The 26,537-nt window shown below is 45.9% G+C and overlaps 1 protein-coding gene across 1 annotated transcript in view; it reads right to left on the bottom strand.

Moving 5' to 3' along the window:
* RBP1 (retinol binding protein 1) overlaps positions 1 to 26,054 on the bottom strand; it is a 68,392-nt gene extending 42,338 nt beyond the window's left edge. The window contains exons 1-2 of the mRNA XM_068280537.1: positions 25,841 to 26,054; positions 12,892 to 13,070 (exon numbers count right to left, since the gene is read on the bottom strand). Of these exons, the coding sequence (XP_068136638.1) occupies positions 12,892 to 13,070; positions 25,841 to 25,913 (252 nt within the window). The 5' untranslated portion in view covers positions 25,914 to 26,054. The remainder of the gene's footprint in view (positions 1 to 12,891; positions 13,071 to 25,840) is intronic.
* Positions 26,055 to 26,537: the final 483 nt, after the last annotated feature.

Below are 26,537 nucleotides of genomic sequence, written 5' to 3'. Positions count from 1 at the left end.
GGACTTCCATAACGGAAAACCTGATGGCCTGACCTTTAAAGGTATAATCAAGCAACATATACCTTTCCGAGGTGGCAATATTGAAAAAGATCTTTACAAGATTGAACAGACCTGGATCTTCCGTCTGGGAACTCTGACACCCAGAGGTCTGAATACTGATCTGAACCTTGTTTACTTCTTATAAGAGCAATAATCAGCTTCTGGAATATGGAAGCATTAATACATGCTGGCTGAACAAAGTCAAACTCCACGATATCACCCATGTAACAAAATGTGATAATGTGGAATTCTTTGAATGAGTATAAATCTAACACTTCTCTCCCAGCCATCAATCTCCTCCGCCGCTACCAGGAAATATGAGTAAACAGAGGCAATTGTTGCCATGGTGAATACAAGCTGGAGGCGGAGTATGAGTGACTGAGCTTAAGAGGAGGGGTGTGCAGACCTACTGTCATTCGCTACCTTGAGAAAGCCCCGTGGGCGGGGCGAAACGCGTCGGTAGGCGTGGCTACCTCCGGAGTGCTCGCGCTGGCCTTCCACGTGCAAACGCCGGCACGCTGAGCGAAACTCCATACTGCTGGGATCCCTAGTTCTACTGCTAACAGCCAAGAGGATTGACCGCTTCAGAGGATCATGACACGAGATATGTCTGCGTGACTCAAGAGACCCAGTGCACTGTAGGTCTGGCCAAGCGGACAGGAGTCCGCCATCTGAAAGTGCAAGTATATCAAAGCCACTAAGTGACAGTATACGCTATGCAGAGCCAGTTCCTTAGCAAACCAGTGTTACCATGAGGCAGATGACAACACGCAAATCTAAAGTCTGAACATTCTGGGCGGAACCCCGTACATAGCTATGTCATGAGGATCCGTAATCTGTGCCAATAGTAGGCACTCGAGTCAGCAGAGCACAGCGTGCTGGGTGTTGTGGTGGTGGGATGAGGACCGTATAGACCAGTGTGGTGCAAAGCGTTTTCTGCATAGGCCAAGGCTGGGCGATCACGCTGCATGTATGCACAGGTCTGGTCCCCTTTATTAAAATAGTGAGCGCTCCTGGCCAGGTAGTGATTTTAAGTGTCTGTTGTTTTAATGTGTTGTGATCTTCCAATATACAGCTAAGGCGGTAATAAAATTTTGTACATGTGCATGAGACAGCAACAAGAATTTTTTGTAAATAGTGTTTGCGGTGGTTGTTGCTGGCTCCTATTACTAGTTGCACTTCAATTAATAGGTGGCTCTCTGGATTCTTACTAAAATTACGAGACAGCCTGTCACTGGCTGCACAGGACGGATAGCGTCCTGTGCAGCCGGATCTCCAGGAGGGGGCCAGGTAGGAGAGGGAGGGGGAGGATTTCGCCGCGGAGGGGGGCTTTGAGGTGCCCCCCCCGCCACCCACAGCAGGCAGGAGAGATCAGACCCCCCCAGCACATCATCCCCATAGGGGGGAAAAAAGGGGGGCAATCTGATCTCCCTGCCTGCACCCTGATCTGTGCTGGGGGCTGCAGAGCCCACCCAGCACAGATCACTCAAACCAGCGCTGGTCCTTAAGGGGGGGTAAAGGGTGGGTCCTCAAGTGGTTAAAGGGGAACTGAAGTAAGAGGTATACGGAGGCTGTCATATTTATTTCCTTTTAATCAATACCAGTTGCCTGGCAGCCCTGCTGGTCTATTTCTCTGCAGTAGTATCTGAATAACACCAGAAACAAGCATGCATCTAGTTTTGTCAGATCTGACTTTAAAGTCTGAAACACCTAATCTGCTGCATGCTTGTTCAGGGGCTATGGCTAATAGTATTAGAGGAAGAGGATCAGCAGGGCTGCCAGGCAACTGGTATTGCTTAAAACGAAATAAACATGGCAGCCTCCATATACCTCTCTCTTCAGTTGTCCTTTAACCTCCTTAGCGGTAACCCCGTGTGTGACACGGGGTAAGCCGCCGGAGGGTGCCGCTCAGGGCCTGCTGGGCCGATTTACATAATTTTTTTTTTGCTGGACGCAGCTAGCACTTTGCTAGCTGCACCAGCACACCGATCTCCGCCCCCCCGCGCCCGATCGGCGCTATCCGTTGCGGCGCGCGCCCCCGACCCCGTGCGCTGCCTGGCCAATCAGTGCCAGGCAGCGCCGAAGGGTGGATCGGGACTCCCAATGACGTCCCGACGTCGGTGACACCATCCCGCCCCGTGGCGACGGGGGAAGCCCTCCAGGAAATCCCGTTCTTTGAACGGGATTTCCTGATTGGAGATCGCCGAAGGCGATCGAAGCGTGCGGGGGGGGGGGGGGGGTGACGCTGAGCAGCGGCTATCATGTAGCGAGCCCTGGGCTCGCTACATGATTTAAAAAAAAAAAAAAAAAAAAAAAACTGCTGCGCTGCCTCCTGGCGGAATTTTTCATACCGCCAGGAGGGTTAAGGACACAATGCTTCTACTGGAGCCCTGAATATGAAGATAGGGCTTTTCTGGGACCGTTTGCCTCTGTGTGTCTCAGCTCCACCCACCGTTCTCTTTAGCTTTGTATGCCAGCATTAGTTACATATCTGTAACACAAGCGTTATACATCTGGTCTCATCAGTGTTCTCTGCTATCCATCCAGCTTCTGTCAGTGCCTGACGTAATATTTAGACCAAAGGTGCTGAGATCAGATGCCAACACAGGCATTGCACAGTAGAAGGCAGTGCTGGCCGTTTGGTAAAAACAGGCATGGAGAAGCTGGAGATCCACTGACAGCTGTGCTGTGTATATGTTAGAAATGAATTCCTAATTTTCCCAGTTTGCTGCAACTTTTGTTGCAATTTGTATGCAGATGCCAGTGAGTCAAATGCAGTTGCAGGTGATTTTTTTTTGGGGGGGGGGGGGATGGGGACAACTTGCATATACACTGCAAATTAATTAGCATTAGCTGGTAAAGGAAAAGCTGTGTTGCTATTATTATTTATTTATTTATTTGTATAGCTTTGACAACATCCACAGCACTTTAGAAAGTAGCTAGCCATGCCTTTACCCACCCTGGCGTTCTATTAAGATCGCCAGGGCGGCTGCGGGAGGTTTTTTTTTAATTAAAAAAAAACTATTTCATGCAGCCAACTGAAAGTTGGCTGCATGAAAGCCCACTAGAGGGCGCTCCGGAGGCGTTCTTCTGATCGCCTCCAGCGGCCAAAAGTAACACGGAAGGCCGCAATGAGCGGCCTTCCGTGTTACGCTTACCTCGTCGCCATGGCGACGAGCGGAGTGACATCATGGACGTCAGCCGACGTCCTGACATCAGCCGCCTCCGATCCAGCCCTTAGCGCCGGACGGAACTATTTGTTCCGGCTGCGCAGGGCTCGGGCGGCTGGGGGGACCCTCTTTCGCCGCTGCTCGCGGCGGATCGCCGCAGAGCGGCGGCGATCAGGCAGCACACGCGGCTGGCAAAGTGCCGGCTGCGTGTGCTGCTTTTTATTTGGTCAAAATCGGCCCAGCAGGGCCTGAGCGGCACCCTCTGGCGGTAATGGACGAGCTGAGCTCGTCCATACCGCTAAGGTGGCGCAATATGTATCGCCAACAATCAGCATGGCGCTGCAAAAGCACCAAGTGTGAACCAGCCCTTACTCCATTTATCTATTGTGCAGCGCTGCGTAATATGCTGATGCTTTATAAATACAGTAAATAATAATAAATCTGCAGTTTGTCTACTTCCTGCTTTTATGTAAGCAGACATATTGGTAATATCTTGTGTTTAAAAATGAGGTATAAAGAGGCTGCCATATTTATTTCCTTTTAAAGAACAAGTGACACCGACGCGAACCTAGAAATAAAAAACACATATATAAGTAGATTAAAGTGGCACTATGGTAAAAAATTGTATAATGTAAAATACGTGCAAACATATACAAATAAGAAGTACGTTTTTTCTAGAGTAAAATGAGCCATAAATTACTTTTCTCCTATGTTGCTGTCACTTACAGTAGGTAGTAGAAATCTGACAAAAACGACAGGTTTTAGACTAGTCCATCTTTTCACGGGGGATTGTCAAGGATTTATTTTCACTTAGTGAATGGCAGTTGCCCTGTCCAACTGCCAAAAAACTGTGTAGCAAGCAGGGAAACTAGCCAGCATCATTGTTTAAATCCTTTTTAGGGAATATCTTTATCTCCATATTTAAAATACAAGTGTCCCTGCCTGCGTCCTGTCCCTGTGTCAGTGTTTTGCGCTACTGCGCATGTCCTGCACCAACACAGCCGCTGGAACAGGACGCAGGAAGGGGCAGGAGGCGGGCGGGCGTGCTTGCGTGTGTGTTGGGCGGGTGCGTGCGACGGGCAGGCGGCAGTGAAAGACCTAGAGCCCATTTTTAAACAGGCTTAGGTCAGCTAGTAAAGAATAAAGCCTTGCTGAGAATCCCCTGTAAGGAGATGGACTAGTCCAAAACCTGTAGCTTCTGTCAGATTTCTACTACCTACTGTAAGTGACAGCAACATAGGAGAAAAGTAATTTATAGCTCATTTTACTCTGTAAAAAACGTATTTCTTATTTGTTTGCACATATTGTAAATTTAACAATTTTTTGCCATAGTGCCCCTTTAACACAGTATAGTTCTACGTACACGACAGATGTATTGCACTGTCCACGTTATGATCCCTGTAAATTTTTTAAAGGAAAAGCAGAGAATCCTATTTTAGACCGTTTCAATCTTGGTTAGCTTTGAATGAAGCTAATCCTGATATCATTTCCTCTCTCACTCTTTTTTTCTCCTGTTGCTAATTGTGTATTCTTTGTTATTACCCGCCCTCCTCCCAGAATCTTCAGACACTCCCACTGAGGTCTATACTAGGAAGTGCACTGTCTTATGTCATCAGAAGGAGGGGGAAATAAAGGGAAGATGCGTAATATATTATAGCTATAAAGATCCCCCAGCATGACCACGTGACAGCGCCGCTCCCACATGTGCAGTACAGGCTGACCTGGAGGTCGGCCTGACGTCATTGCCGGGAGGGAGCTGCGGCAAACGGCTGACTGCAGAGCTGCGGCGAGGAACATGCTGGGAGATTGGGGCTGGAGGAAGCCCCGGGTAAGTGGCACTTATTTTACTTAAAACCGCCTGATAACTCCTTTAAAAGGAAATTAGTATGGCAACTTCAATATACCTCTCACTACAGTTGTCCTTTAAAAAAAGTTAATAATACATTAATAAGATGAAAAATAGTGGTGGCTTAAACATGTTTTTCATGACAGTTGTTTAATGTTTATTTAATTTATTATCACAACAAATGTACCAGTAATTAATTTACAGAGATAAGTTTATCTTTTCTTGTGCAGTCCCTGTGCATTGAGCTTTGATTGGATTTGGGTGAATTCTCTCTCGGTGGAGATGCATAGCATGACCTCTCCGTGAAAAGATAACTTGACATGAGGTGAATAAACTGAAAAGGAAGGGAATGTTTACTTTGGCAGAGCAGGGCCTCCAGCAGAACCATTGCTGATCTCATCCAGATGTTGTGTGTAATTTAATGCTGTGTGTTGTCATTTGTAATGAGTGCGAGGGCTACAAGCGCACATAGAAATGATACATTCCAAGAACTATGCTGTGAGAGAACACGTAAGACCTCTCCAGATAATGACCATAAATGCTTTTCCCCCACAGTAAATTAGCTCTGCTTCCATCAGCAATGTGCGCCGGTACATGGTGTTCCCTTCTCTTTACTTATGAATGCAAAAGAAGAATCGGGACTGTGTTTGATGCGTATTTATAAAGTATGATAAATAAAGTGACTAAATAACATACTGGTAGCATTATTAACCCTTAACGTGGTCATACATCAGGCAAGTTTGCGGGAACGATCGACCATCCAAGTCAGTGAAGTAGCTAGAGATCATGGGGCTCCATAGCAAAACTTTCACGGGCCCCTGAGATGTAGGCACTCCACCTGCCGATACTCTATGAATATGAGTTAATTGGGGCAATTTCCATTCAATCTACATTTCACATAGTTCATGGGCACTGAGACAAAGTCAGAGGAAGGAGAAACACAAGAAAGTTAATGGTGAATACATTACGTACCCACTGGCCCCCTATGCTCCTGGGTCCCATAGCAGCTGCTATGGCTATTGCTATGCCCTTGATCCAATTTGATTATCATAATCGGAGTCAGATGAAAATCGGTGAATGCACGATTGACAATGCCTCCAATTTCGAGCTAAAATTGGTTGCATTAATTAGTCGGACATGCTGCCAGACGTAGGACCAACCTGCTTGATTGGGTGCACGGCGGTACAAATATTGGGACGATTGTGATAAAACCCCCGGCGCTGTTCCCCCCTAATGTGTAATGTGCCCCAGCAGTGCCCAATGCACTATACATTACCTGTTCGTGACTACATTAAACATTGGGTGGACAGCGTCGGATTGGTGAGGATACAGTTGCGGTGTCACAAGGCCAATTCGTCTATGAAAGTGTGCCTCACTGCCACTGTAAACACACGTTTTTAGGGCCGTGCCGGGGCAGAGGCAAGAGAGGCTCCAGCCTCAGGGCGCAGTGTGTGGGGGGGGGAGCACACAACTCACTCAGCTATCATTCCTCTATTGTCTTTGAAGTAGAGAGATATAAGAAAAGGGGATACATGGCAGCTAGATAACTAGAGATTGATGTGTTGGGGGCCCTGGGGCGCCTCTTAGTCTAATAGCAACCAGTGTGTGACGGCTGGGGTGGGAGTAATGGAGGGGTGCACTTTGGTGTCTCAGTCTTGGGTGCTTGAGGACCTTGTCCCTGCTCTACACGTGTTACCTGTGATCTCACAGCATGCTACAGTGGCTTGTAAAAGTATTCGGCCCCCTTGAAGTTTTTCACATTTTGTCATTTTACTGCCACAAACATGAATCAATGTTATTGGAATTCCACGTGAAAGACCAACACAAAGTGGTGTACATGTGAGAAGTGGAACGGAAATCATACATGATTTCAAACATTTTTTACAAAACAATAACTGCAAAGTGGGGTGTGCGTAATTATTCAGCCCCCTTTAGTCTGAGTGCAGTCAGTTGCCCATAGACATTGCCTGGTGAGTGCTAATGACTAAATAGAGTGCACCTGTGTGTAATCTAATGTCAGTACAAATACAGCTGCTCTGATGGCCTCAGAGGTTGTCTAAGAGAATATTGGGAGCAACAACACCATGAAGTCCAAAGAACACACCAGACAGGTCAGGGATTATTGAAACATTTAAAGCAGGCTTAGGCTACAAAAAGATTTCCAAAGCCTTGAACATCCCACGGAGCACTGTTCAAGCCAGGGGCGGACATACGGCCGAGCAGGCCGTGCCGCCCCACGAGGGCCCCTGAAGTACCGTTGCTTCAGGGGCCCATTAAGTATTGCTGTTTTATTTTATTTTTTTTTATTATTATTTTTTTTCCTGGGGGGCTCCGACTCCTATCCTCCCCCCTCACCTCGGGGCCCATACTCATGCGGCGGGAGAGCCGAGCGGCAAATACAGGAAGTATCCAGTGTTCCAGCAGGCGCTAGAGGCTCAGCCGCTTGGTCTCAGCTGTCTCCTCTCCTCTGTATACTGCTTGCTACTAAACCAGGAAGTAGCGAGCAGTATACAGAGGAGAGGAGACCAAGCGGCTGAGCCTCTAGCGCCTGCTGGAACCCCGGAGACTTCCTGTATTTGCCGCTCTCCCGCCACGCATACCGGGAGGGGGGCCCCCCGAGGTGAGGGAGGGAGGATAGGAGTCTGGCCCCCCACCCGGATAGCTACCTACCCGGCTACCTACCCACCCACCCGGCTACCTACCCACCCACCGGGCTACCTACCCACCCGGCTACCTACCCACCCACCCGGCTACCTACCTAACCACCCACCTGGCTACCTACCTACCGGGCTAGTTACCAACCCAACCACCCGGCTACCTAACCACCCACCCACCAGGCTACCTACCTACCCACCCACCCACCAAGCTACCTACCCACCCATCAACCAGGCTACCTACCCACCCACCCACCCGGCTACCTACCCACCCACCCGGCTACCTACCCACCAGGCTACCTACCCACCCGGCTACCTACCCACCTGGCTACCCACCCACCAGGCTACCTACCCACCCGGCTACCCATCCACCAGGCTGCCTACCTACCTACCTACCGGGCTAGTTACCAACCCACCCACCCGGCTACCTAACCACCCTTTCTACACTGCTTTATTGAAGGTGTTATTTACATCTGGTTGGTTCAGATGTCTTTCTGCTTCCTTGGTGTCCTCATTGTGCATGGTCCGCAGGATCAACAGGTTTGCCTAAATGTATTTATTTTTGATGTGCTCCCTTTTTCTCTATGTTCTCCTTGTTTCCATTCACTACAATGACAACAGGGTCGATATTCATAGACCTTTGGGGTTGGTCGCTGTAGCTGTTTAAATATCTCTTTTAATGTCCTTAGACCATGGCGAATACGGCGGATTGATATTTACCAAATCCGTAGGTCCTTGTAATACGCCAGGTCTTTTCTACACTGTTGTCTGTATTTTCCTGTTTGATTTTTGACACCCCTTTTTCTTCTTTTTCTCATGACAAGTGTGGAGGTCTATTTTGGACCTGGTGGCCACCCTTTGCCATTATTTTCACTCTTGGGTTATCTCTCTGTGAGGTGCTGGTAAATTCATACATTATATTAATGTTATTAACGTATATTTATCTGTGTGTTCTTTTGTAGACAGTGTTTTTCTGCAACTTGGCCTGACGAAGGGCCTTTTTTGTGCCCGAAACGAACGTGTCGTTGCCTTTCTTGAAATTGCACTAAGTCTACAAACAAAACTTATGTTTACGCTGTAAATTATGCATTGGATATATGTACAAGGAATCTCTAACAGAGAGTTTTTATCACTTTTTCTATATGTGTGTCAATAAAGCTTTTGATATTTTTGCATTCAAAAAGGTCCTGTCTGATAATCTTTATACTTCTATGGTCCTTTCTACATATGTGATACCTAACCACCCACCAGGCTACCTACCTACCCACCCACCAACCAGGCTACCTACCCACCTGGCTACCTACCCACCAGGCTACCTACCCACCCACCCACCAGGCTACCTACCTACCCACCCACCCACCAGGCTACCTACCCACCCACCAGGCTACCTACCCACCCGGCTACCCAGCCACCCACCTGGCTACCTACCCACCCACCCACCAGGCTACCTACCCACCCGGCTACCCACCCACCTGGCTACCTACCTACCCACCCACCAGGCTGCCTACCTACCCACCCGGCTACCTACCTACCCACCAGGCTACCTACCTACCCACCCACCCACCAGGCTACCTACCCACCCAACCACCCATGGGAGCTGCACGCCGGATGGAGGCTGGGACAGGAGGTCTGCTGCTGCAGGTGAGTAAATGTTTTTTTTTTTATTTATATTAGCAGGTGTATGTTCTGGGCAGGTCTGCCACATGATTGCATGTATTTTCTGGGCAAATCTGCCGACATGATTGCATGTATTTTCTGGGCAGGTCTGCCACATGATTGCATGTATTTTCTGAGCAAATCTGCCGACATGATTGCACATCTTTTCTGGGCAAATCTGCCGACATGATTGCACGTATTTTCTGGGCAAATCTGCTGACATGATTGCACGTATTTTCTGGGCAAATCTGCCGATATGATTGCACGTATTTTCTGGGCATATCTGCCACCATGATTGCACGTATTTTCTGGGCATATCTGCCACAATGATTGCACGTATTTTCTGGGCATGATTGCACGTAATTTCTGGGCATATCTGCCGACATGATTGCACGTATTTTCTGGGCATATCTGCTGACATGATTGCACGTATTTTCTGGGCAAATCTGCCGACATGATTGCACGTATTTTCTGGGCATATCTGCTGACATGATTGCACGTATTCTCTGGGCATATCTGCCACCATGATTGCACGTATTTTCTGGGCATATCTGCCACCATGATTGCACGTATTTTCTGGGCATGATTGCACGTAATTTCTGGGCATATCTGCCGACATGATTGCACGTATTTTCTGGGCATATCTGCCGACATGATTGCACGTATTTTCTGGGCATATCTGACGACATGATTGCACGTATTTTCTGGGCATATCTGACGACATGATTGCACGTATTTTCTGGGCATATCTGCCGACATGAGAGCACGTATTTTCTGGGCATATCTGCCGACATGATTGCACGTATTTTCTGGGCAAATCTGCCGACATGATTGCACGTATTTTCTGGGCATATCTGCCGACATGATTGCATGTATTTTCTGGGCATATCTGCCACCATGATTGCACATATTTTCTGGGCATATCTGCCACCATGATTGCACATGTTTTCTGGGCATATCTGCCACCATGATTGCACGTATTTTCTGGGCATATCTGCCACCATGATTGCACGTAATTTCTGGGCATATCTGCCGACATGATTGCACGTATTTTCTGGGCATATCTGCCACATGATTGCACGTATTTTCTGGGCATATCTGCCGACATGATTGCACGTATTTTCTGTGCATATCTGCCGACATGATTGCACGTATTTTCTGGGCATATCTGCCGACATGATTGCACGTATTTTCTGGGCATATCTGCCGACATGATTGCACGTATTTTCTGGGCATATCTGCCGACATGATTGCACGTATTTTCTGGGCATATCTGCCGACATGATTGAATGTATTTTCTGGGCAAATCTGCTCACATTATGTGTATTATCTTGAGAAAACCTGCACAATTATGTGAATTTTCTGGGGAAAGGGTCACCAAAACTTGGGCCCACTGTCTTTGCATTGCACTTTTCAAGGGAACCTGAGGTGAGAATAATATTGAGGCTGCCATATTTCTCTCCTTTTAAGCAATACCAGTTGCCTGGCTGCCGTGCTGGTCCTCTGCCTCTTATTCTTTTAACCATAGGCCCTGAACAAGCATGCAGCAGGTCAGGGGTTTCTGACAATATTGTCAGAACTGAGAAGATTAGCTGCATGCTTGTTGCTGGTGTAATTCAGTTTATTACTGCAGCCAAATAGATCAGCAGTGCCGCCAGGCAACTAGTATTGTTTAAAAGGAAATAAATATGGCAGCCTCCATATCACTCTCACCCTGGGTTCACTTTAAATCAGTTAGCTCCGCCCTCATCTGGTCATTGCCACGCCCATTTTTTTGCTGCGGCTTCTATCCCCACTCATTTTTTGCCGCGGTGTGCTTAGCGCGGCGCAGGTTATAGCCACGCCCATTTTTGCAGGTCATAGGGGCCCACAATTGCAATTTTGCACAGGGGCCCACTGCTGGCTGTGTCCGCCACTGGTTCAAGCGATCATTCAGAAATGGAAGGAGTATGGCACAACTGTAAACCTACCAAGACAAGGCCGTCCACCTAAACTCACAGGCCGAACAAGGAGAGCGCTGATCAGAAATGCAGTCAAGAGGCCCATGGTGACTCTGAACGAACTGCAGAGATCTACAGCTCAGGTGGGGGAATCTGTCCATAGGACAACTATTAGTCGTGCACTGCACAAAGGTGGCCTTTATGGAAGAGTAGCAAGAAGAAAGCCATTGTTAACAGAAAAGCACAAGAAGTCCCGTTTGCAGTTTGCCACAAGCCATGTGCGGGACACAGTAAACATGTGGAAGAAGGTGCTCTGGTCAAATGAGACCATAATAGAACTTTTTGGCCAAAATGCAAAACGCACATCACTCTAAACACACCATCCCCACTGTCAAATATGGTGGTGGCAGCATCATGCTCTGGGGGTGCTTCTCTTCTGCAGGGACAGGGAAGCTGGCCAGAGTTGATGGGAAGATGGATGTAGCCAAATACTGTGCAATCTTGGAAGAAAACCTCTTGGAGTCTGCAAAAGACTTGAGACTGGGGGCGGAGGTTCACCTTCTAGCAGAACAACGACCCTAAACATAAAGCCAGGGCAACAATGGAATGGTTTAAAACAAAACATATCCATGTGTTAGAATGGCCCAGTCAAAGTCCAGATCAAAATCCAATCGAGAATCTGTGGCAAGATCTGAAAACTGCTGTTCACAAATGCTGTCTAGCTAATCTGACTGAGCTGGGGCTGTTTTGCAAAGAAGAATGGGCAAGGATTTCAGTCTCTAGATGTGCAAAGCTGGTAGAGACATACCGTAAAAGACTGGCAGCTGTAATTGCAGCAAAAGGTGGTTCCATAAAGTATTGACTCAGGGGGCTGAATAATTACGCACACCCCATTTTGCAGTTATTTATTTGTAAAAAATGTTTGGAATCATGTATGATTTTCGTTCCACTTCTCACGTGTGCACCACTTTATATTGGTCTTTCACGTGGAATTACCAAAAAATTGATTCATGTTTGTGGCAGTAATGTGACAAAATGTGGAAAATTTCAAGGGGGCCGAATACTTTTGCAAGCCACTGTATATGTTGCTGTGTCAGTACCTACGGCACCGCACTCGATGTGGAAGCCCCAGAGGAATGTATCATTCCTATTAGAGAGGGAGTGGATGCCCCAGGCAAATATAAATGCTTGTGTGTTTAAATCTCAGGTACACTGTAAGTATTTTACAATTTGGAACAACTGTTTCCCTGCTGAATCTATTTCCCTAACACAGAGAGTAATGCGGGCTCTGCCATTTCACCTAATTGTATGTACATTTTACCTTTACACAAAGTTATACAACAACCTGGAATTGCAAAACACACTGTTTTTCACATACAAACAAATGACCTGCAATAGCCGCATTCCAGAAACATTGATTGGGTATATGTAAGAGAAAGGACAGCACTGCTGAAAGGATACCGTGTACATAACGTGGTGTCCCAGCTGAGGTAGTAAGGGCTAACACACGGAGCGAATACAAAACTAATCTTCTCACTGAGAAACTCTTTGTTGAGGAAATGGGCTAATCTGGCCTTAATTCTTACCATGCACTTGCGATCATCTACTCCAGACAAATCCTCTTCAAACTCCTTTCCCACATCGAACTCCATGATATAGTTTCTAAAAGTGCTCAGTGTCTTAATTACCATGTGCTCCCCATTCTGAATAATATCTTTGTCTGGCTTCAATAGAGTGGCGATTTTCCTGAGAGCGACATTCACATCTGTGTAGGGAGAAGAAGAAGAGAGGTTTTATTGTCTTTTACTGAAGGAAGGTCCATCGTACCTGAACAGATTGTAATAATTGCCCTCCTATTGGCCGCTCCATTCATTAATCCAGTTTTTGTCTCCTGCTTCAGCACAAGTGGCAGTGCTGTGTACACACATGCAGGATAAACATTCCACTCTAATTATGCCTCTTTATGCAATGTATAGGGGCTTAGGTGGTGAATTAAAGAAGCTTTAGCTCAGAAAGATATTTAGTTTACAAAGTACAATTCATAAGTGCTGTTATGTCACTCACACACTGGTGTGTATTATGCACTGCTAAAGATAAGATAAACATACATCTATAATTAGTGGAAGCAAGGGCGTGTAGACTGTATTTTTTTCAGGTTGCAGGTTTTCTAATCCATGTTTTAAATCTTTGATTGATGTATGTGGGTTACAGAAAGTCTGTCCTCTGCATTGTTATTCCTCCCTCTCTGTGAGGTTGACTGTTGGTTCATTTGAACTATTTGCCCTACTTGTGAATTACAGTGGGGTTGATTCACAAATCTTGAGAATTATCACACTTTATTAACTCACAATTTATCTCTCCTTAGCTGGCTTAACTCATGATTTATCTCTCCTTATCGAACTTAAAGATAACCTGTAACAAAAAAAAAGTTCCCCTGGGGGTACTCACCTCGGGAGGGGGAAGCCTCAGGGTCCCAATGAGGCTTCCCCACCACTGTAGCTGCAGGCAGTCCAACGCTGGCTTCCCCGAAGTGTCCCGGAATCCTCCCTCGACAAGCCTGATAAGCGCTGATTTATTTACCTTTCCTGGCTCCAGTGGGGGCGCTGTTGCGGCTCTCCGCACGGAGATAGGCGGAAATAGCCGATCGCTGTCGGGCCACTCTAATGCGCAGGCACAAGGCTCCTGCACCTGCGCATTAGAGTGGCCCGACAGCGATCGGCTATTTCCGCCTATCTCCGAGCGGAGAGACGATACTGCGCCTGCGCTGGAGCCGGGAAGGTAAATATTTACATCCCCGCTGTTCGGGGAGCTTTTTTGCCGCCACCGTGGGACCAAGGAGGACAGCCAGGTCGGCTTCCGGGTCAGCTTCTTGTGCGCTCCACGGCACGGGTCACGAGGTCCGGCTGACGTCATTAGTCAGTAGTTCTGCGCCTGCACAGTACAGACCAAATGACGCAGCCGGACCACGCGGTGGAGCGCACAGGAAGCCGACCAGGAAGCCAAAGTGGCGAGGTCGGCTTCTGCAGCGCAGGACGCCGGGAGCCACTTGAGCTGCGGCGAGGGCACAGGACAGCAGCCAGGGGCTGGAGGAAGCCTCAGGTAAGTGGATTTTTTTTCCAGCTTGGACCTTCCCTTTAGGAAAATGGAATACCCCCTCTCTAGGAAGAGTTTACACGGTGATGTAAGCCTGCTATCTAGGTGATGTTTGCTGTGGGAGGAACTGTAAACTGTAAAATAAACATGATATTAACACTGAGCTGGTTAGAAAAGAAAAGGGCAGAAGTGATGTCACTTCTGGCTTCACAGAAAAACATTAAAGATGGAAACCAGCAGAAATATTCTTTTTTTCATAACACATTTATCTTAAATTTGACAGTGAACACTAAAAACAACAGGATAGGTAAGCTAAATAAATCATTTCTTATTGGATGATTTATTTTATTTTCTCAGTTAATATGGAGTTTCATCCCACTTTAAAGTGAAAGATAAGTAAGGTGAGATAATTCACAAGAAACGCTTTGTGAATCAACCACAATGTAACTAGAAATATGACAGCAAGAACAAATACACTTCACACCTGGAAGGTCCTGATTTAGGTAAGGAGCACACTTCTATCATGTGTGTTGCGGCATAGCTGAAAACGCATGTCAAATTGCATATATACGTGAGGGCTTGTTCACACTATGAGCGTTGTTGTAAGCGCTGGCGATTTTAGAAATCACCCTAAAAGCGCTTGTGCAATCATTCCCTATAAAATGTTCACATGTGAGCGGTTTGATTGCGATCCGCTTTCAAAAGCGCTGTCTGTACCATTTTCTGAGAGCTTTGGCTCAATGGAAGGTATAGGGAAATCGAAAAAAGCGCTTGAAAAAGCTCTTTGTATTATGAATAAATACAATGGGCTTGATTCATTAAACCGTGATAACTCATATCACGGGCGTTTTCGTCCAAAAATTTGCAATCACGCGCACGAAAACGGCCGGAATATGAGTTATCACGGTTTAGTGAATCAAGCCCATTGTATTCATTCATTTCCGGGTGAAAGAGTTCACTTCCTGACTAACGTCAGGAAGTGAAAAAACGAATCGCTCTCCAAAAGCGCTTAGAAAAGCACAGAGAAAAGCGCTGACAAAACTCTCAATAAATCGCTCAGTGCTTGTGACTGATAGCGCTGTCTATTTATAATGTGAGCGTAGCCTCAGTCTATGGGCCTACAAAAATTGGATGTTTGCAGAGCACAAAAGTGCATCATAGCTTACTGTGTAGGTGGGTGTGTAACTGCAGACCAATCACAGTGCCCTCTCTGACCACTGCCGAACATACCTTCCATGGGCAATTATGGATCAGAGATGCACCATGGGGCAATGAAAGTTTGTTAAGATATGTTATTTTTTTTAAATGATATTAATGGTGGGGTGTATGTATCATTTCCCTGGTGAAGAGTTGGCTGCAGGTTGTACTGTAGAAAACTGCAATTATTGCCTAATCTACTGCCTAATCCAGTACAAGATGGACAGCAGGGGTGGTACCCTCATTGGCCAAATGTACTGCACAGCCTCTCCCCGTCTAAACACTGTTGTACAGGGGATTATAATTGTCACTATAAAGATTGATTATTTGTAATAATTTCCCAGGCTTGATGAAGCATGTGAAATACTGCAGAATACTGTGTCACGGAAGGACTGGACAAATGCACTCCAAGTGGTAACATGTTCATATTTTAGCAATATACATGCTTGTTTATTGCTTCCTCACCCTCAAACTGGCCTTAGATTACGGTAGGTTAGAGACATTATACAGGAATTATGCTGAACATACACCATACAACTGAACCATTTTCATATAGTATTAGACCATATTAAAACAATCAAAGTATTTTCAATCTGCTGGCCCTCATAATACATAGATCTGGGAAGGTTGTACAATAAAGATTGAATTGTGTATGGCCACCCTAGATTAGGCGCTCCAGACTATGACTATGTACTCAGTAAAGCACTGAGGAAGATGTTGTCACTATATAAATAATAATAATAATATAATACATAATAATAATAGGATGATAATAACTTGTTTGCATTCTACCTGAAACCGTAATAATAAGTTAGAAAAATGCTGTCCAAGGAATAATCTTACAACCACACACAGAAAATAATGGGAACATTTTCAAAATAAAGGTCAGCCCTGGAATTCTAGAATATTAGATGTGGTTATTGACTATAAATGGAAGAGATTATAGAATTATATATACTAAAAAAAACGATTTTAACTTACCTGGGGCTTCTTACAGCCCCATGGAGTCCTTCAGTGCCCACAACATCCTTCTAATCCCCTCCGACCAGCAGTGGTGATCCCAGCAAAGCTGGCCTGTCGCAACAAGTCGCCGGCTACTGCGCATGCACGGCCCTGTGCTCCCACGGCTGGGAGAGCTGTGCGCATGTGTAGTAGCGATTTCCTAATACTGCGCATATGAAGAGTGTTCCCATTATTTTTTGTGTGTGTGTGGTTGTAAGGTTATTCCTTGGACAACAAGTTTCCACCTTATCAGGAGGATGTTGTGGGCACAGAAGGATAACCCCAGGTAAGTTAAAATCATTTTTTATGTCACTTAACCTCCTGGGCGGTAAGCCTGTGCTGAGCACGGGCTATGCCACCGCAGGGCACCGCTCAGGCCCTGGTGGGCCGATTTGAAATTTTTTTTTTGTTACACGCAGCTAGCACTTTGCTAGCTGCGTGTACTATGCGATCGCCGCCGCTCCGCGCTGACTCGCCGCTGCGCGATACACCCCCCCCCCAGACCCCATGCACAGCCTGGCCAATCAGTGCCAGGCAGCGCTGATGACGTCATCACGATCGTCGCCTTGGCGACGGGGAAGCCATGCAGGAAATCCCGTTCTGAACAGAGGCGATCGGAGGGGGTGTTGGGATGCCGCTGCTCAGCGGCTATCATGTAGCTAGCGCTAGGCTAGCTGCATGATTTAAAAAAAAGTGCTGTGCTGCCCCCTGGCGGTTTTAACTGACTGCCAGGGAGGTTAAATATTCCTTTAAAATGAACTTGAGGTGAGAATTATATGGAGGCTGCCATATTTATTTCCTTTTAAGCAATACCAGTTGCTTGGCTGTCCTGCTGATCCTCTGCCTCTAATACTTTCAGCCATAGACCCTGAACAAGCATATGTAGATCAGATGTTTCTGACAATATTGTCAGAACTGACAAGCTTAGCTGCATGCTTGTTTCTGCTGTACTTCAGACACTGCTGCAGCCAAATAGATTAGCAGCTTTGCCAGGCAACTGGTATTGTTTAAAATGAAACAAATATTGCAGCTTCTATTTCACTCTCACCTCGGGTTCACTTTAAATCTCAGCTTGGACACTATCTGTGTGTAGTTTGTATGTTGTCCCTGTGTTTTGTGGGTTTCCTCTGAGTGCTCTGGGTTTGTCCTACAGCCCAAAACTTAGTAATATGGTAACTGGCTTTGAAAAATGGAGCAGGACGAGCCCTGATAAAAATGGTGCCACCATAGTTGGCAATAGTAAAAGCCCTCGATTAGCGCCAATGAGCTGCAATAATAGAGCTCGATAAATAGCGGCAGTGGGGCAGTGTAGAGGCTTAAGGTTAGGTGGAGTGGTGGTTAAGGTCAGGCACAGGGGTAGTAAGTTCAGACAGGGGGATGGTTGAGGTTTAGGCACCGGGGGGGGGGGGGATGGTTAAGGTTAGGCACCGGGGGGGGGGGGGTGTCTTAGGGTTAGGCATAGGTAGCGGGAGGCTTCAGTGTGAGAGTAGGAAGGTGTAACTATACATTACTTGCTCCCAGCTATACATTACTTGCTCCCAGCGATCGCGTCTCCTCCACTTCCTCGTTGGCTTGCTAGTGTCCTGCAGCCAGCCAATCAACTAACTATGAAGTGAAGGAGACGTAATTGCCAGGAGCGGGTAATGTATAGTAACGCTTCCGCTGAGAGTAGGGTTAGACATAGGCAGAGGGAGGTTTCAGTGTGAGAGTAGGACTAGGTTAGGACATAGTAAAATATCGGTAAGGATTAAGTAGTAGACTTTTGGTAACTTTACCGATATTCTACTACCAGCAGTCTGCAGAGTGGCATTTTTAAGGCTGCAAAATGTCAGCATTAACCTTATAAAATATGATAAAGGAAATCACTGATGTAACATCACATCTCTCCAAAAGAGAAACTTCATCATTTCAAAAGTGGCAAAACTATTAAAGTCTGTGGAGCTTCAGAGGTGCTGGTGGTCAGCAGTGGTTACAAGTCCTTCCCACACAGAAGGCTGACCCTACCAGGGAGGCCCGACTCCAGTCCTCCAGGCCCATATCCATGCAAGTGTTTAGGGTGGACAGAGAAATGTTTTCAACTTGATGAGCCACTCCTTTCCTGATTCAGCCCCATCAATTTGAGCTGTGCCAAAAATGTGTGAGGACCTCAGCTCTTGAGGACTGTAGTTGAACATCCCTCCCCTAGGCCCTTGTTGTCTAGTTGTTCAGTCTTTTTCAGTGACAGGGCAGGGTATTTTCCTGGCCACTCATTGGTAAATTATGTGACATGATGACTACAACATAATTCAAGCCAGTGGGTAGCCAATAGTGTTGGGCGAACACCTGGATGTTCGGGTTCGGGCCGAACAGGCCGAACATGGGCCAGATGTTCGGCATGTTCGGCCCGAACCCCGAACTCAATGGAAGTCAATGGGGACCTGAACATGCCGCAATACGGCCCCCCTATGGGGTCGCAGGCATAAGGGGGGAGCATGCCCCGATCGCCGGGGGGTCGGAAATTCCCCCCACCCCCTCCGCTAGCGCTCCCCCCTCTGCCCGCTTCCCCATAAAAAAAGTTTGTTGAAAGTTAATAGTACCGGTGGCTGGCTCAGTGGCTGGCTGGCAGTGGTGTGAGTGAGGAGGAGGAGTCCGACTAGGACGCGTTGAGGCCGGGCAGCGGGCGGTTCAGCGGTAGTACCCTTGTGGTACTTCCGCCCTTTCTCTGACCTCACGTCCTCTACGTGATGACGCATACGAGGGTACGCGTGACGCGTACCCTCGTATGCGTCATCACGTAGAGGACGTGAGGTCAGAGAAAGGGCGGAAGTACCACAAGGGTACTACCGCTGAACCGCCCGCTGCCTGGCCTCAACGCGTCCTAGTCGGACTCCTCCTCCTCACTCACACCACTGCCAGCCAGCCACTGCACTGAGCCAGCCACCGGTACTATTAACTTTCAACAAACTTTTTTTATGGGGAAGCGGGCAGAGAGGGGAGCTCTAGCAGGGGGCGTATGGGGAATTTCCGACCCCCCCCCCCCCGCGATCGGGGCATGCTCCCCCCTTATGCCTGCGACCCCATAGGGGGGCCGTATTCGGGCGAACAGGGCCCTGTTCGGCCGAACAGGGGCCCTGTTCGGCGGGCATTGAGTAGTTCGGGCGAACCCGAACTAAAAAGGCCGAACACCACCAGGTGTTCGGCCGAACTCGAACATCACCCGAACAGGGTGATGTTCTGCAGAACCCGAACAGTGGCGAACACTGTTCGCCCAACACTAGTAGCCAACAACAGGGAGAAGAACATTGTGGCTCATCATAGCATTGTTAAACATCACAAAACATTATCCTTTAGTGTGATTTTTTGCTTTACAATATCTTGAAATGAGAAGTGTTTTATAAATAGGGATTAGGCTGGGTTCACAGTGGTCCATTACCACTGCATACCGCACGCATTATAATGAGTGTGAACTGCAATGGCGACTGGGAATAGACTTTAATACAAAGCCTGCATGCAGCGAGTTAGACCAAAGCGATCTGTTACAATGCAGAGATGCGAACAGGCCCATGGAATTGTATGGGCAGTGAGTTGACAAGCAAAATTATTCAGCAACGGAGCACTGTGAACTAGCCCTTACATGTTGGTACAACAGCCATTAAATTATTATTTGATGTTTGGTAGTCCAGATACGTAAACATCATTCATCCCCACCAGGTGATCACAAATGGTAGTGCAGCATATAGACTCACTTCACTCCTTCAATATTGGCAAGGTAAAAGTTCAGACCTCAACATACTTGAATGCACAATATGAGACTTTAGTTTCTTCAGATCAAAGCATTGATATAAAGCAGCTATGCAATTAAAAAAAACAAACAAACAAACAGCAAATGATTAGCAGCGCTCTCAGGCTGCAAATGAAATGAAACCAACAGAGGTATGCAGAGCCCCCCAGGAGTTTAAATACACACCTTGAATACAAATCTGATGCAAATTTTGTACTAATCCCTAATCTAAAAATAGGAATGCAAACTGAAGCACATGGATGCAGCCAGCCATAAGTATACTTACTTTTTTTTTTGTACAGCAGGAGATATTGGCAGCGCTTCCAGACAACACAGCTATAATCTGGAGAGGAAGGGTGCGTATACTCATCCAATTTGTATTTTCCAATCACTGCCCAATGTTACCACTTTCATGTTGTATGGGAGTTTACCTACACAATTTGTTTATAGTATTCAAAATCTGTTAGCCCTCTTGGGAGGTAGTAAAATTGGAAGGGTGTACACCAAGCATGGGTAAACTCGGCCCTCCAGCTGTTACGGAACTACAAGTCCCACAATGCATTTGCCTTTATGAGTCATGACTGTGGCTGTCAGACTCCTGCAATGCATTGTGGGACTTGTAGTTCCGTAACAGCTGGAGGGCCGAGTTTGCACATGCCTGGTGTACACATTCTAAAAGCCAAGTACACATATCCAAATTTATTTGACCAATGATTGACCCGATTTGACCACTTCCATATAGTATGAGGGCCAACAGATTTTGAATACTATGAACAAATTGTGCAGGTAAGCTTTCATACTACATCAGGGGTGCCAAATTCAAATAAAAAGTGGGCCGAAATTGAGTTCTGGGACCAAGTTGGGGGCCAACCTCAATGTCTAGTGGCCACCTCTCTCCTTTATACAGTTCTCTGGTGTCTAATAGCTTCCCTCCATCCTCCTGACAGTTCCCCTGTGTCTAGTGCCCCCTCCTTCCCCTATACGGTTCCCTGGTGTCTAGTGGCCGTCATCTACACAGTTTCCTGGTACCTAGTGCTTTCCCCCTCCCCATATGGCTTCCCTGGTGATCAAGGGTATCACCTCCAATACAGCTCCTCTGGTGGTCCTAAGTGGATCGAGTATAATGCAAAGTGGGGACACCACCTGATGGTTCTGAGGGCCAGATTTGGCCCATGGGCCGGAGTTTGACATGTATGTACTAAATGGAGGTGGTAAAATTGGCCAATAATTGGCCAATCATAATTAGATGTGTGCACCAGGCTTTTTAAGCTAAAGGTGGTGAATTTACCACCTGTGAGCTGCTCCCGTGCACTGCTCAAGGGCTTGCTAGCACTTGGTACAGGTAGCGAAGAGGCGGCCCCCCAACCATGGAGTCATATCTGAGCATGGCCGGGCTCAGACACAATATGCTGCCGTTTTCTGCTGCCAGGTAACACTACAGTATGTCAAGCGATGGCATGTTACAAACTCTGCCATTCAGCCACATTTTGATTGCACCCGAATGGGGCTCGTGGCCGGCTGTCGGAAGGCTGAACTGCAGTGCCCAACAAGTGCACTTTTCCGTCTCCCGTGTGAACGAGGCCTTGGAGAGGCCAAAACTTCTTACATGTTCTAAACTGAATGATGCTTGATCTGAAGAGACAAAAGTTCCCTATTGTGCGTCTGAGTATACTGAAGACTGAACTTTTTACCTTTGATGCTTGCTTTGTGTCCATATTTCCGACCTCTCATTGGCTGTGGTTAGACATTAGCAGGAGCTAGACGTGGCAAGTCTTTCTGATTTCAGCTTGAAGCGATGGAAGGCTCTGATCATTTGTTCAAACCGTATTTACCTCATTAATATGAGATGTTATGGGAACGCTCTGAGATGCACTGTGATCCATGTAACAGAAGTGTTTAAATTATAGATCATTTTGTGGTTTGATGACAAGAGACGTGCCTGTCAGATCCACAGCTGAAATCCCTGGAGTCATATGTAAAGCATCAAAGCCTATGTAATGTGGAAAAGACTCATTCACTCACACACAGTGCCAGTATAGAGTGCAAATAACACAGTGCGCAAGGCTGGCCACAGACAACAAAATAGATGGTGAGATGTAGGAACTCACACTTATACCCTGACAGTAATGATATTTGCCAGCAACATAGTGGTTGGTCAAATGTCCCTCCCCATTCACCTCTCTTTGCCTGGTGTACCTATGTTTAGCAGTATATTTGGAAGCATGAATTACATGTATTAATGGAACTGTTCATACAACGTTCATTTTACATTGTCATTGTATGAAGATGTAATATTGTGCTCTGTTGTACTTTATGCAATGGAATGTGATAACAATATGGTTTGATGTACATGAGTGGAACTATATGATGATATGATTGTATATATCTAAGCATTATAGACATATAACTTTTTGTGCATCAAGGTTCATGTGACTGAATGAAGCATGTTAGGGCATTTGTATTACTCTATTCTGTTCTGATTATTATTATTATTTTGAATTTATATAGCACCACTGACATCTTCCGCAGCGCTGTACAGAGCATATTATCTTCTGATGTACATATATTAATGACCATATGTTATTTTGTAGTGTTCTGAGGCATATGTACTCAATGGTACGTATGCCATTCCTTCGTGTGTGGGCGGTATACAGTATATGCTGTGTGTAACCGGGTGTATCTACTGTATATATATTTATATATTTAGTCCCTGGTCAACTGACAAGCTTCCATAAGTCGAAACACTGTGCCACTGTCCCCTGTACCTCCCCTACGCTCCTCTGTGTCACCTCTGTTTCCCCATGCCTTCAGTGTCCCCATCTATCCCCTTCCATTGTGTCACCCCCCCACCCCCATCCTCAGTGTACTGCAGCAAAACGTCATTTTACTGGTTTAGAAACCATTTTTTCTTAGAATGCTTAAAAATTGATTTTTATCAAAAACTACAATTTCTTTTTGGAAAAAAAAATTCTCTTGTTCCATCAGAATTCTCAAATTTTCAGTTAGTTCGTATCGGTGGGCCATTCATAAGTTGGGGCATTTGTAAGTGGGAGACTACCTGTATGTCTATATCTACCTGGGGAACAAGTGTGTAGTACTGTATAGACATGTGCAGACGTGTTACTGGACATTTGGCCGTTGTTCCATGCCATTGTGAAATGTGTGCTACTCCTCACCTGTCATTTGGCAAGGCACTGGTATGATTACACAGCAGAATATTGAATGAGAGTGCCAGGAATGTAGGGCTGTGGGGGTACAGATGATATATTGCAGGCTCACAGATCATACATACTTTGGAGAGAACAAAGCCCGCTCTGTGATTGCAGGCCGCACATCAATGTAGATCACGTTTCATAAACCTGCCTGTGCATATTGATCGCGCGGAGGATGTGGAAGACTTAAACTGTCACTGCAGTCACCACATAAAGACACATTATATTGATCTATTGGCAGGAAGGGGTTCAGCAGTGCCAGTGATGTCATTATCCAGCTGCTGGCAGTCTTTGTTTGGCAGAACCGTTTCTAGACAGGTCTCATCAAGCTGCAGTACTTATAAGGGCAAGGCTATTTAATGTGGTCATATCAGCTTTTTTTATCTACTAAAACACCAATTTTTAGACACAGAACAGTAGGAACTGAGTTAAAGACACTGAAAAGAAATTAGCATCTCAACTTGCATTAGGTGGCAAGGGAAGGGATGGGGAGGCATTGCTAGAGATAATGCTTAAAATGCTGGGATTACTGTATATCCTGCAATAAGGGAAAATAACTTATTTTTGTGTATAACTATAAGGAGAGCTAATTCCATGAGGTAAACAGACAAGAGCTAAATCATGAATATAGATAAGAAGAGATAAATGATGAGTTTAGTCAGATGAGAGATAAATTGTGAGTTGATAATTAAGGTTAGATTATTTATGAGATACGTTTTGTGAATCAGCCACAAAGGGGAAGATTTATCAAGAACTAGTACAAAACAGTTGTAGGAAAACTGGTACAAAAGTGGAGCAGTTGCTCAGAGCAACCAGTCAGAATCTTTGATCAGGACATCTGCTCCACTTTTTTATCCAATTTTTCTTGCATGGAATTTTGGTAAATCCAACCCAATGTACAGCCATGCATGTATAGAGACCGTATTCTGCAACTCTTCAGTACCCAGGTCTACTGAGAAACACACACACTCCATCCCCTGGAATAGTATAGTCCACAGGTGACACTGACCATCCCTGATTTGAATTGGCCCCAGACTACGGTTGGGACACCACTAGAATGTGAGTCCCTTTGAGTGGGGAGTAATGCTGGGAATACACGGTTCGTTTTTGCCTTCGTTTAAACCTTCGTTTCGATTGTGCCTTTTGTCCTTTTCGATCCCGAAATAATCGGTCATACGGTTAATATCACCACCCACGGTTTCGTTTTTTTTTCCGATTCTGATGGTTTCGTTTTTCCAATGATCGATGGCTGCAAAGAAACGAAACGAAAATCCCTTTTTACAGGGACGGACTAGCATAAACGAATATATAATCGATCTGAACAGCCATCAAGCCTACCAATGGCTCTATTAGATGGATAAAGAGAGATAATATCAAACATGTTCGATCACTAGTCGTTCGTTTTTGGGGTCTATTAATCGAAACTATAATGAGATTATGACTATTTTCACATACGTTTTCAACACTCGATTCGTTTACCGAACGAATCGAAGGTTTAAACGAAGGCAAAAACGAACCGTGTATTCCCAGCATTAGTCTATGTTCTCTGTAAAGCAAAGAGTTCAGTGTCTTCTATAAGGGCCAGATTACCTGACCTGCAGAGAATTTCACATTCCTCAGCCTAGAAATCCACAATCATAACATGATGTACAAGACATCAGTTAAATTGCCATATATAAACTGTGTATTTAGAAGGATGCACAAATCAGGATTGTAAGCTTGCGAGGGCAGGATTCTCTACTGTTTCCTGTATTTCCTGCATGTTTTATTCAAACACTCTATTAGTTATTGTGGCATTTGTGTTGAGTACCTCCTCTGTTTTATGCATTGTTTATACTGTATCTTATTCTTGTATGGAGCCAGGGAAGATGATGTTTAGTAAACTATAAGATAACGCATACAGACTGACTTGCTCATCTTTATTTAAAAGATTTTCCTGCTGGAAAGTTGGGCCAAAATACATAGAAAAGGTTGACAAAATCTGAGTGTTCTGGAAACAGGGAATGATGCTGAAATCTGAGACTTGTGGGGAGAACTGCACATGGCAATAACTGGGGCTGACCCTAGCAGCCTCTCTAACATTACCCTGTGTGCAGAGTATATACCTAAAACATCAGAGCTCAATACAAAAAGTAATACACACAACACAAAGCATTCACATCTGTAGGAACAATACGACTCTATACTGAAACAGAAAGTCAGCCAAAATCTCAACTACATTCCTGAGCGCAGACAAAGCTGCCAAGACACCTGGCATCAGTCCGGACTTACCCAGTGCCTTCAGATAGTCCTCAAAATTCTCGTTGCTTAACATCTTCCAGTACCCGTTGAAATTTGTAGGCATGGCTGCTGGGGGAGAACTAGCGAGGGGCGACCTGCTTGTTGCTGAGACAGAAGTGAACAGTGTGCAGTGACTGAGAGCTGTGCTATGCTAGTTCTTTATGGCTTACTCAGACCCTGCTGAGAAACTGAGCCCCTCCTAATTCTATCACAATGCAAAAAGTTACCTCCCACCCACTGGGCACAGCTGCCTGCTCCCTGCACAGCTTGTTACACTCAGGGGCAATGATTTACTTCAGTAGATGAGTAGTGATGTGAAGCTTTGTTCACTGCATACATGCAAGAGGTGGAATTTCTATGCATGACTGGATATCACAGATCAGCACAGCCCCTCTTCACAGTACTTATCATACGTAGTACCTAAGCAGCTCGGGGTGACTCAAAACCACTAGGAAGGTATAGGGGACTAAAAGAGACCAAAAAGCCCTCCTACTAAAAAGCAATGCTTTGTGTGATGTGTCTTCTCAAAACAGAAGGTATTTGCATAGAAATCCACCTTCTCGGTATGTCTGGAATATCTTTCCTCCGAAAGTAGCAGACTAACCAGCAAGCTCATGGTGACCCAGGACTCATTGGAGTGTGTAAGGGACTACAATGGTCCTAAAAGCCCCCTTACTAAAATGTTAAG

The sequence above is a fragment of the Hyperolius riggenbachi genome, chromosome 4 (genome assembly GCF_040937935.1).
Source record: "Hyperolius riggenbachi isolate aHypRig1 chromosome 4, aHypRig1.pri, whole genome shotgun sequence".
NCBI lineage: Eukaryota > Metazoa > Chordata > Amphibia > Anura > Hyperoliidae > Hyperolius > Hyperolius riggenbachi.
Note: the sequence above shows the minus strand (reverse complement) of the source record. Positions and strands in the feature narration are given on the sequence as shown.